General features: G+C 45.1%; 1 protein-coding gene and 1 non-coding gene across 3 annotated transcripts in view; one reads left to right on the forward strand and one right to left on the reverse strand.

The window, feature by feature from the left end:
- COG3 (component of oligomeric golgi complex 3) overlaps nucleotides 1-2250 on the reverse strand; it is an 80251-nt gene extending 78001 nt beyond the window's left edge. For both annotated transcript variants that reach the window (XM_049778769.1, XM_049778768.1), the window contains exon 1: nucleotides 1960-2250. In XM_049778769.1, coding sequence (XP_049634726.1) covers nucleotides 1960-2118 — 159 coding nt within the window. In that variant the 5' untranslated portion in view covers nucleotides 2119-2250. The remainder of the gene's footprint in view (nucleotides 1-1959) is intronic.
- Nucleotides 2251-11691: 9441 nt separating this feature from the next.
- Nucleotides 11692-11794, forward strand: LOC126017076 (U6 spliceosomal RNA). Its single transcript, XR_007498752.1, has one exon. It is a non-coding gene; the product is annotated as a U6 spliceosomal RNA (small nuclear RNA).
- The last annotated feature ends 619 nt before the right edge of the window (nucleotides 11795-12413 follow it).

A 12413-nucleotide genomic window follows, 5' to 3' on the forward strand; every position in this document is an offset into this window, starting at 1 on the left:
CCATGCTATCTCTCCGGCCCCGTTTTAACCCTTTTTAACACACAGTCTGATCACCACAATTATGTCAGCTCCATAAGGCTAAGAATCTTGTTTTATTTACCTTTTTATTCTCAAGATCTGGCCCACAGAAGGTACATAATATATATTAGATGACTGCATGAGAGTAATGCTAGCTGTAACATTGCATAAATGTGAAAGAATAGGGTAAAATAAAAATTTCACTTACTTTGGGGCCGGGCGGTGGCGCTAAAGGTAAGGTGCCTGCCTTGCCTGCGCTTGGACGGACCGCGGTTCGATCCCCCGGTGTCCCATATGGTCCCCCAAGCCAGGAGCAACTTCTGAGAACATAGCCAGGAGTAACCCCTGAGCATTACCGGGTGTGGCCCAAAAACCAAAAAAAAAAAAAAATTTCACTTACTTTACTCCCAATCCTTTCTTCATGCTCAGTAAGAATGAATAGCTTAAGGAGATGGAAAGATAGCATAGTGATAAAGGCCTTGCCTTGCACACTGCCACCTCAGTTCAATCCCCAGTGTTCCACAAACTCCCCCTGATCATTGCCAGTGTGATCCCTGATCATAGAGCCTGGAGTAAGCCCTGAAAACTCAGTAACACCCCCCCCTCAAATGAGTGAGATAATTTATGACCCAAAACCATAGGAGCAAGTCAGGTTAGTTTTCTTGGGAGTTTTGTTCCAAGAAACTAGTGCTGTGATGCCTATACATTCTGCTACTCATAACAAGCCCAATCAGAGAGAAGTGCAATGGAATCATCCCAGAAAAAACGATTTATTAGCCAAAAGCTGACAAGACTCTGGGAGCCAAGTCAAAGTAACGCCCAACCTGCTGACTGTTTTATTTCAGGCTCACACAGCATCCTAGAGGTGTACAGAAATCACCTCGAAAACATACCTGCGTCCTCAGACACTGTACAAAATAGTAAAAGTGAAGAAATCTTGCAAACCACGGTTTGAAGTTTGAGGGCAGAAAGAGGGGGTAGTTTCATTCTCAACTCTCAATCTGCCTACCCACACGATTCCAAAAGGTACAAAGAATGCTCACGCCCAATACAAGTCACCACCACTACCAAAAAGAGGATCCTCAGCATCCTGACTTCCACCATTGCTGATGAAGCTGAATCACACAGTCATTCGCATTAGCATCCAAATAGTTATCCGGTCTAGAAGAAGGAAAAGGCGGAAGGAAACAGGCGCTCCTTTAATAAATGGACTGACCCAGCTTTCAAAAGAAAGTTGGTGAGGCCCGGAGCGATAAGATTGCCCCACTGCTCAATTTGACTGACTTTTAAATAAAATAAAATAAAATGAAATGAAATAAAATAAAATAAAAGATTGCACACAGCGGTTGGGCGTTTTTTGTCTTGCATGCTGCCTAGCCAGGACAGACCCAGGTTCGATCCCCAGGCATCCCCTCTGAGCCTGCCAGGAGTCATTCCTGAGTGCAGAACCAGGAGTAACCCCTGAGCACCACCGGTATGGCCCCAAAACCAAAACAAACAAACAAACAAATAAATAAATAAATAAATAAAAGCTGGTTTTGATTGCTCTGCTCCAGATCCAAACAAAATCTGATCTCCTAGCCTTGCTCGGGGTCGAGATCGAGAGCTGCAGGTTGGCTTGGGGATGAATGAAAACGATGCATAGGGGGGTTCGAGGTTCATGCTGCCCCAGAAGGCTGGTGGCAAGTGGGGCCCACTGAGGCAGGAAACAAAGCCCCCCGGGGAAGGAGAGCTTGCATTCCTTCTCGGCGTTGATGTGCAGCAGCAAGATCTGGGGAGTTGTGGGTGCAGAGGGGCAAGTGGGGGGCGCGCAGGGCTGAGGCCTTGACCAGCTTGGGCAGGGCGGGTCCCCCTCTTCTCCCTCCAGGGCAGCCAGCCGAACCCCAGAAGGGAAGAAGGAAGTCTGGGCAAGGGGGTCTGCGTGCAAGCTCGCCCCCTCACCTCCACGGGCACCGGCAGGTTCTCCGCCGCCGCCTTCAGCTCCAGCACCGAGTCCCTCTGGCGCTCCGTGAGCGGCGCCTTCGTGTCGGGTCTCCGGTCCCAGAAGGCGAGCTTGTCCCGAGCGTCCCGTTCCGCCGCCGCCGCCGCCGCCTCCGCCATCGCCGCCGCTCCCCGGCCCCCCACGGCCAGAGCCGGGAGCTTTGGGGGGGACCCCGAACGACAGACACACACACAGGTCCGGGACACTTCCGGGAGGTTTCCAGCGCGGCACCCGTGTGCCGGGTGAAGGGAGATGAGCTGGACCGGAAGTCGCGACCCGGAAGCACTTTACGTAGCGCCGAGGGGCGGGACCGAGACTCGGGAGCTACGTGGCTTTTAAACGGAGCAACAAGTACTTCCGGAAGCGAGCTAGGAAATCGGGATGCCTCTACCGAAAGTCGCTCGATTTCAATAACTTTATTGGAACCTTGTTATTTGTTCAGTCTGTGGACGTCGTGTTCAGGACCCAGCCAGTAGGGGACCTTGTTGAGACTCCTCCGGATAAACTGGATAGTCTGAATGAGCAAACCTTGTGGCCTGTACTTTTCGACTTTGAGGAGAGCCTATAATGTGTAAAATTTATATAATAAAATATATATAATTTATAAAATTATTATTTATAAATATTATTATATTTTATAATTTATAAAATATATAATATGTAAAATATATTTTATATATTGTTATATAATGTGTAAAATATGTATTATATTCATTACTTTATTATATTATATTTTATAATTTTATATTTATATATCACATATAAATATATATTTATTATACACTATATTATATAATTGTAAAATATATATTATATATTACATTATATTATATATATTATATGATGTGTAAAATAGAAGCACTCGTGTCAGGTAAACAATGATCTTGAGAGGGAGGACAGATCTAACAACTGAAGCATGAATTTGCACTACAGTCAAGTGTAAGCAAGTGTTGGCCTTGCACGCAGCCGACCTGGTTCCATCCCCAGCATTCCATATGGTCCCCCGAACCTGCAAGGAATGATTTCTGAGCTCAGTCAGGCGTAAACCTTGAGTGTTGCTGGGGATTCGAGGTAAACCTTGAGTGTTGCTGTGTCCCGAAATAAAACAACAAAAGGAAATAATTATTTAAATTATGAACCATCATTAATAGTAAATAATTGGGAACACTTTCTTTTCTTTTTTGGGGTTTTCTTTTGTTTTTGTTTTTTTTTGTCGTTGTTGTTTTCTTCTTCTTTGAGAACAATTTCTAACACTGAAGAATCGGACAAAAATTCATGCCAAATGCCAGTGCGATACTACAGCATGTAAGTCACTTGATTTTCACACAGCCTTCCCTAGTTTGACCCTCAGCACCATCAGGAGTGTTTCTTGAGCACCACTCGGTGTTCTCCCTGCCAAAAGGAAAACAAAAAGCCATGACATAGGCATGTCATCTGTTACTTAAATCATGTTATAGATTTCAACAACAAAATAATAGTATTATGACCCATAAAATTAAATAATCTGAGACCACACTTAGATGCCTTATTGCATAAATAAATGAAGGCGTGAAAATTCTATCCCTCAGAATTCCAATCTATAGTTAATAAAATTAAAAGTCACCATTAAGGTTAACACAGTAATAGTAAACAGTAAGTAAGATCGAAGGATAGATACTAAAAGCTGTGGGGTGAACAATCCAACATGCAGCAGGAAAGAAAAAAATGCTAACTTTACTTCTATACCTGTTAGAGTTGAGCTTAGAAAGTGTGCATGGGTGTTCCCAGCACTAGGGATGCCTACTCCTGATTTCTTTTTTTTTTTTTTTTTTTTTTTTTTTGGTTTTTGGGTCACACCCGGCGGTGCTCAGGGGTTACTCCTGGCTGTATGCTCAGAAATAGCTCCTGGCAGGCACGGGGGACCATATGGGACACCGAGATTCGAACCAGCCACCTTTGGATTCTGGATTGGCTGCTTGCAAGGCAAACGCCGCTGTGCTATCTCTCCGGGCCCCTACTCCTGATTTCTTGACCTTCTTTCCCTTGCTCTCGCAAATGCCAGTTCTGCATTGGGGTGCCCCCTGGTGGTTCTTGCTGATCATTAGGAATGGGTGTTTTTATGCCAGTGAGTCTTTTTTTTTTTTTTTACTTAGGAATTAATTAATTGTTGAATTATTAAGCATTCGTGTGCTTTCTGTTGCTGTTGTTTTTGGACCAACCTGGGGGCGTTCAGATGTTACTCCTGGCTCTAAGCTCAGAAACCACTCCTGGCAGGCTCAAGGAACCACAGAGGATGCCAGGGATTGACCCAAGAAAGCACGTGCAAGGCAAATAAAGGCCTTACCACTGTGCTATCGCTCTGGCCCCAGGCATTCATGTCTTGAGACCAGCCACTGGGTCAGGTCCGTGTTCCTGCTGGTGCTTGTATAGCTTTGCATTTGCAGTCAAGAGCATGACAAGCCAAGTGCATTAATTGATCTCTTCTACATCTAAATGTGGGCAACTTGATACCTAATGTCCTGCTGTATACTGAATAAAATAAAAGTGTCAGCCATACAGAATGTGTGGTGAGAATATTATATATGAAAACATTCCATACCATGTGGATAGTAAGCAGTACAATTAAGGGACAAAGATAGGAGAGTGGGGAAAGGAAAGGATGATGAGAAAACAAGGAGAAACCTCCATGAGGATGAGCTTTTTAATCCCTTTAATCTCAGACTAAGTTACATACTTGGTCTAGTTTAAACAGTTTATCATTGTTGGTTTGGTTTGTGACTTGTATATGGCCATACTTGCATGCTACTTTTGGCTCTATTCTAAGGGGTTGTTCCTAGGGGTATTTGGACCATGTAATGACATAATCCAGAGCCCCTGCCTGTGAACTATGAAACATGTGAACTCTTTTGAGCCATATCCCAACCCATAATTTAAACACATTAATTGGTAAGCCACAGTTTGTTTGGTTGTTATTTTTGGTGTTTGGTTTTGTCAGGTCACACCTGACAGCACTCAGGGATTACTCCTGGCTCTGTGCTCAGAAATTACTCCTGGGCCAGAGGAATAGCACAGCTGTAGAGTATTTGCCTTGTAAACAGTCAACCTGGGATGGACCCGGGTTCAATCCCTGGCATTCCATATGGTTCCCCAAGCCTCTGGGAGCAGTTTCTGAGCCAGAGCCAGGACTAATCCCTGAGCACCACCAGGAATGGCCCAAAAAACAAACAAAAAAAATCACTCCTGATAGACTCAGGGGACCATATGGGATGTCAGGGATCGAACCCAGGCAGGCTATGTACAAGGCAAATGCCCTACCCATTGTACTATGACTCCAGCCCTATAGTTCTATATATTTAAAGTTTTACAAATGTTTATCAGTGTTATCTGAACATCTTTGTATATAAACTCATGTGTGTGTGTGTGTGTGTGTGTGTGAGAGAGAGAGAGAGAGAGAGAGAGAGAGAGAGAGAGAGAGAGAGAGAGAGAGAGAGAGAGAGAGAGAGAGTTAGTTTATGTTCAACAGAGAACACAAATTTCTCTAGGGTCAAAAACCAAGCAAAAATATAGACAAGCAGGGGCCGGGAGGTGGCGCAAGAGGTAAGGTGCCTGCCTTGCCTGCGCTAGCCTTGGACGGACCGAGGTTCGATCCCCCGGTGTCCCATATGGTCCCCCAAGCCAGGAGCGACTTCTGAGCGCATAGCCAGGAGTAACCCCTGAGCGTTACCGGGTGTGGCCCAAAAACCAAAAAAAAAAAAAAAAAAATATATATATATATATATATATATATAGACAAGCAGACAAGATATTTGTTCAAGGGAGAACATGCAATTGAAGAAACAACCAAAGACGACCAATTTTTAAAGTGAAGTTAAAACAAAAAGAGTACTTTTAAACAATGGATACCTCTTTCCAAAGAGTCATAGCTTTGTATGTTTGGGCTACCCCTGGCTGTGCTTAGGGATTATTCCTACCTCTGTGCTCAGGGACTAACAACAAATAAAAAAAAAAAACAACAACTATAAAAATTATAATTTTGTGACTAACAACCAAAAGGGCCAAAATTCTAAAGGAGAGGAATTTGAGTACCTTACTTAAGGTTAGCTGGTATAAATTCAGATTAGAGTGTTAACAATTGTAGAATGTATATAGAATCCTTGTGATACCATAAAGAAAATTGCTACAAAATATATACAAAAGAAAATGAGAAGGGAATATAAGCATAATCACTGTCCCCAGTCAAACACTAAAGAAGGCAATCATTTGGGCTGGAGTGATAAGTGCAGTGATTAGGACACTTGTCTTGCCCACAATTGACTCAGATATAATCCTCAGCAGTATGTATGTTCTTTTTTTTTTTTTTTTTTGGTTTTTGGGCCACACCCGGTAACGCTCAGGGGTTACTCCTGGCTATGCGCTCAGAAGTTGCTCCTGGCTTGGGGGACCATATGGGACACCGGGGGATCGAACCGCAGTCCGTCCAAGGCTAGCGCAGGCCAGGCAGGCACCTTACCTTTAGCGCCACCGCCCGGCCCCAGTATGTATGTTCTTAAGGTCTGAAATTCTGCCAGGAGTGATCCCTGAACAGAGAGCCAGAAGTAATCCCTGAGCAAAACAAACCCCACCAAACCAATAAAGATTTTAGTCATTCTGGAAATGAGACCAAAAAGCTGAGAAACAAATAAGGAGCCACTTCTAAGTCCAGCATTTCTTGTTCTGCTGACCAGACACATCTGTGCCCCCAATCATGAGGTTACTTCATTAAAGAAACCCCCTATACATACACCATCCTGTTAGCTGTTGCTCTAGGAACCTTGATACCCATATTTTTAGATCCAGGCTTGATTACAGAGAGCACAGTGATGGGCTGCTGGAGGGCAGAATTCAGGCAGAGCACTGGGCATTTCCAGGCAGGTTTCACTGACAGTTTCTTGAGACTTTTCCTGCACAAGCAGGGCAGCCAGACCAGGGATTTTCCCTGGGAACCAAGTCAGACCACTTCAGTCACACACAAATATCTCTACACAGTCTTTTTTTTTTTTTTTTTTTTTTTTGGTTTTTGGGTCATACTCGGCAGTGCTCAGGGGTTACTCCTGGTTCTACACTCAGAAATAGCTCCTGGCAGGCTAAGGGGGACCATGTGGGATGCCGGGATTCGAACCACCGTCCTCTTGCATGCAAGGCCCCACCTCCATGCTATATCTCCGGCCTCTACTCAGTCTTTTTTGTACTCTTAGAAGCTTGTCTTTATTTAAATGTTTCCCTTTATCTGAAAGAAACACAAATCATGTTTACTATTCTATATTACTCCAATCTATTAAATAATGAAGAAAGATTTAAGCTACTGCATCCAACAATGTTTAAATAAGGAGCTGAAAATATAGAGGCTTATGGAAAATTTATTGTTTTTACAGACTATGTTTTTCTAGCACATGAATAAATATGGAGAATAGGAGCTATTATTTATATCACAGATCAACAATACTTAGCATCAATAACTATGCAAATCCACAAGCAAAAACATCCATTTTCTTCATGTGGTTGTAAAAACTAAAAATCCTTTTGCTACATTTAAGTCATATTGCAAAAAGATGGAAGGATGTGTAGACAATGCCCTAAAAACAAAGGAACCAAATTTCCCAACTCCTTAAATGCCTTCTTGTTTAGAAGTTTTAAAACTTAACTCCTCAGAGGGAAAAAAAAAAAAGAAAATCTAAACAGGCTGAGACCTTGTTCTACATGTTTATTAAGCCTGCATGGAAGGAATTATATAATTGACTTTTAAATACTCTTACATTTTTCTGTAGGTTTTGTTGTTTGTTTTTTTTAATTGGGTGTGGGGGGTGAACCTAAGTGATATTCAGGAAACAGTAGCCTTTTCTGATGTTACTCAGCCAGATGGCAGGTGGCTAATCTGTCCTTAGACACAAGAACAAGGGACTGCTTTGGCCCTGCAGTACAGGGGGCCCCCAGAACAGGCCTCACAGTGCTGGGGGCCCTAGGGTCATACCCTACATTTCTAGGGGTCTCCAGGACACCTAGAGGTGCTGGGGCCTCCATGGCTACACTAGTGATCTCAAAAGATCTGTGGTGCTGAAGATCAATCCTGTGTTGGATGCATGTGCCTAATACCTGTACTAAATCTCTGAGCCTGTGCTTTGTTACATGGGCATGTGGTGTTAGGGATCAAACCCAGAGCTGCCCACCTACAGAGCTTGAACTCTAGTCCTTTAAAGATTCCCTGGCCCCAAAATATATTTGTATTTTACAGAGTTTAAAATTTCTTTTTTTGGGGGGGGGGGGGCGCCACACCCGGCGATGCTCAGGGGTTACTCCTGGCTGTCTGCTCAGAAATAGCTCCTGGCAGGCACGGGGGACCATATGGGACACCGGGATTTGAACCAACCACCTTTGGTCCTGGATCGGCTGCTTGCAAGGCAAACGCCACTGTGCTATCTCTCCGGGCCCTGAAATTTCTTTTTTTTTTTTTTTTGTGGTTTTTGGGTCACACCCGGCAGTGCTCAGGGTTACTCCTGGCTCCATGCTCAGAAATTGCTCCTGGCAGGCACAGGGGACCATATGGGACGCCGGGATTCGAACCGATGACCTTCTGCATGAAAGGCAAACGCCTTACCTCCATGCTATCTCTCCGGCCCCTGAAATTTCTTTTTATCCTGGTGTGAACATGTACAAAACTTGAACAAACTGATATTATGTATTATGTGTAACATTAACTACTACTCTAAAAGTGAAACTTTTACAAATGATGGGTACATTTTAAAATGAAGTGGGGCATATAGGGCATTTGGCTTGATCATGGTGGTCCTAGGTTTAACCCCTGGCATCCCATATAGTCCCCCATGTGTATCAGGAGTGATTCCTGAGTGCAGGGCCACCCCTGAGCACTGCCCAGTGTGGCCCAAAACAACAAAATTTATAAGACATAAAATGAAGTAGTCTAGATTTAAAAAAAAAAACACGCACACACACATTAAGGAGTTGGAGTGATAGAACAGTGGGTAGGGTGTTTGCCTTGCACACTGCTGACCTAGATCAGATCCCCAGCACCCATATGGTCCCCTGGAGGAGTAATTCCTGAGTGCAGAGCCTGAATATAACCCTGAGCATTACCTGGTGTGGCTCAAAAAACAAACAAAAAGATTGATTTAATTCATGAAGCTCAGAAGTAAAGCCTTTCAACAGAAAGTCCTTATCACATCAATGGTATTTTCTATTAAGAATGGAGCTGGTGGGGCGGAGCAGAGGTGCTAGAGGTAAGGCGTCTGCCTTGCAAGCACTAGCTAGGACGAACTGCGTTTTGATCCCTCGGCATCCCTTATGGTCCCCCAAGCCAGGAGTGATTTCTGAGTGCAAAGCCAGGAGTATCCCCTAAGCGTGAAATGAGTGTGGCCCAAAAACAACAAAAAAGAATGGGGCTGGAGTGATAGCACAGTGGCAAGGCATTTGTCTTGCAAGCAGATGACCTGGAATTGACCCGGGTTCCATCCCCAGCATCCCATATGGTCTCCCAAGCTTGCCAGGAGCGATTTCTGAGCACAGAACCAGGAGTAACCCCTGAGCTATACCGGTGTGGCCCCAAAACAAAAACAAACAAATAAACATAATTCCTCTTTTAGTAGCTGGTTCAATCCTAGGAGCCAAACTCTCAACTTCCACGATGGGCATCCATCCTAGCTTAGGAGCAACCCAAGCTACCTGCCACCCCACCCTGCTGTGATCTTCACTTTTTTTGGGGGGGGGGGTCCACACCCAGTGACGCTCAGGGGTTACTCTTGGGCATGCACTCAGACATCTCTCCTGGCTTGGGGGACCATATGGGACTCCGGGGTATCCAACCCAGTTCGTCCTAGGTTAGCGCATGCAAGGCAAACACCTTACCACCGCTCCACCCCAATCTCCACTTCTTTTATAATTTTGTTTTGATTTGAGGGCACCCTCAGCATCGCTTGGAAATTCAGGACCATTCCCAGAAATATGCAGGCCCAACCATGAGATGCCATTTGGGCCTGGTAGTATTGTGGGCTACCAGGGCTACTTACACTAGGGTGTGTGTGTGTGTGTGTGTGTGTGTGTGTGTGTGTGTGTGTGTGTGTGTGTGTGTGTGTGTGTGTGTGCCATTTGGGCCTGGTAGTATTGTGGGCTACCAGGGCTACTTACACTAGGGTGTGTGTGTGTGTACACTAGGGTGTGTGTGTGTGTGTGCCATTTGGGCCTGGTAGTATTGTGGGCTACCAGGGCTACTTACACTAGGGTGTGTGTGTGTGTGTGTACACTAGGGTGTGTGTGTGTGTGTGTGTGTGTGTGTGTGTGTGTGTGTGTGTGTGTGTGTGTGTGTGTGTGCCATTTGGGCCTGGTAGTATTGTGGGCTACCAGGGCTACTTACACTAGGGGGTGTGTGTGTGTGTGTGTGTGTGTGTGTGTGTGTGTGTGTGTGTGCGCGAGAGCTACTTACACTAGGTGGCTGGGTACGTGGGTGTGGGTGTGTGTGTTATGTAATATGCAGGCCCAACCATGAGATGCCATTTGGGCCTGGTAGTATTGTGGGCTACCAGGGCTACTTACACTAGGGGTGTGTGTGTGTGTGTGTGTGTGTGTGTGTGTGTGTGTGTGTGTGTGTGTGTGTGTGTGTGTGTGCGCGCGCGCACGCGCGCAAGCTACTTACACTAGGTGGCTGGGTACGTGGGTGTGGGTGTGTGTGTTATGTGATACCAGAGTCAGATCACTGAACTATCTCCCTAACCCACCATTCTTTCTCTCATCTTTTGAAAATAACATTCTGTTTCAGTAGCAGCTCTAAAGGCTCAACAAACCAAGACTGGTTGGGGGCCAGAGAGATAGCATGGAGGTATGGAGGTAGGGCGTTTGCCTTGCATTCAGGGCGGTGGTTCCAATCCCAGCATCCCCTATGGTCCCCCGAGCCTGCCAGGAGCGATTTCTGAGCGTAGAGCCAGGAGTAACCCCTGAGCACTGCCGGGTGTGACCCAAAAGCCAAAAACAAAAAACAAAACCAAGATTGGGGGAGAATGAGGCTGGGAGTTTGGGGTAGTTTGGTGCCTCATCCAGCTGTCCTCAAGGACTATTCTTAGCTCTGTGTTCAGGAGAGTAACACCAGGTGGGACTTGGTGATACCACAGTGTCAGATATTGAAAATAGCTACATGCAATGCACGTGCCTGTCATTTCAGCCCCCAAATCAGGAAACTGCAGAGGTACAGTATAGCAGGCAGGGCACTTGGCTGGCCTGGGTTCAATCACTGGCACCCCATATTGTCCCCAAAGCCAGGAGTAATCCCTGAGCACAGAGCCAGATGTGGCCCCCAAGACAAAAAACCTGTAAAGGCGAATTCCAACTAGTAGGCATTTAATATTTAATATTCTTCTAGGAATAGGAGGTACCCAAGTTAATGTATTCCATTGTAGGGAGAGAGGGCAAGTAGTCTTACAGAACTGAGAGTACTAAGGATTCTGGAGGGTGTGTGTGTGTGTGTGTGTGTTTAAAGTAATCTTAGGGAGAGAGGGCAGGTAGTCTTACAGAACTGAGAGTACTAAGGATTCTGGAGGGGTGTGTGTATGTGTGTGTTTAAAGTAATCTTAGGGAGAGAGGGCAGGTAGTCTTACAGAACTGAGTACTAAGGATTCTGGAGGGTGTGTGTGTGTGTGTGTGTGTGTGTGTGTGTGTGTTTAAAGTAATCTTTTGTGCTCGCTTCGGCAGCACATATACTAAAATTGGAACAATACAGAGATTAGCATGGCCCTGGGCAAGGATGACATGCAAATTCGTGAAGTGTTCCATATTTTTGAAATTATGTAAATTTCAAATGCTTCTAAATCATTGTTGAACAAAAGATTTGTTGCTCTGTATTTACTGTCCTGTATGCATTTAAAAGAAATAAATACCCACACTTATGTTTGAAAGTGAGCCATTGTGAAAAAAAAATCTTTTTTTTTTTTTTTTTCGGTTTCTGGGTCACACCCGGCAGAGCTCAGGAATTACTCTTGGCTCTGCGCTCAGAAGTCACTCCTGACAGGCTTGGGGGACTATATGGGATGCCGGGATTTGGGATTTGAACTTGAGTCCGTCCTCTGTTGGCTGCGTGCAAGGCAAACTCCTTACCTCTGTATTATTGCTTTGGCCCCCAGGGCTTTTTTGTTGTTGTTGTTTTATTTTTAGGTCACACCCAGTGGTGCTCAGGGGGTTACTCCTGGCTCTGCACTCAGAAATCACTCCTGGCTTGGGGGACCGCAGAGATCAAACTGAGGTCTGTCCTGGGTCAACCACATGCAAGGCAAACGCCCTACCACTGTGCTATCACTCCACCCCTGAAGAAATTTTTTTTTTTTTTTTTTTTTTTGGTTTTTGGATGACACCGGGTGTTGCTCAGATAGCTCTGGCTATCTGCTCAGAAATAGCTCCTGGC

This window comes from Suncus etruscus, chromosome 8, assembly GCF_024139225.1.
Source record: "Suncus etruscus isolate mSunEtr1 chromosome 8, mSunEtr1.pri.cur, whole genome shotgun sequence".
Classification (NCBI taxonomy): Eukaryota; Metazoa; Chordata; class Mammalia; order Eulipotyphla; family Soricidae; genus Suncus; species Suncus etruscus.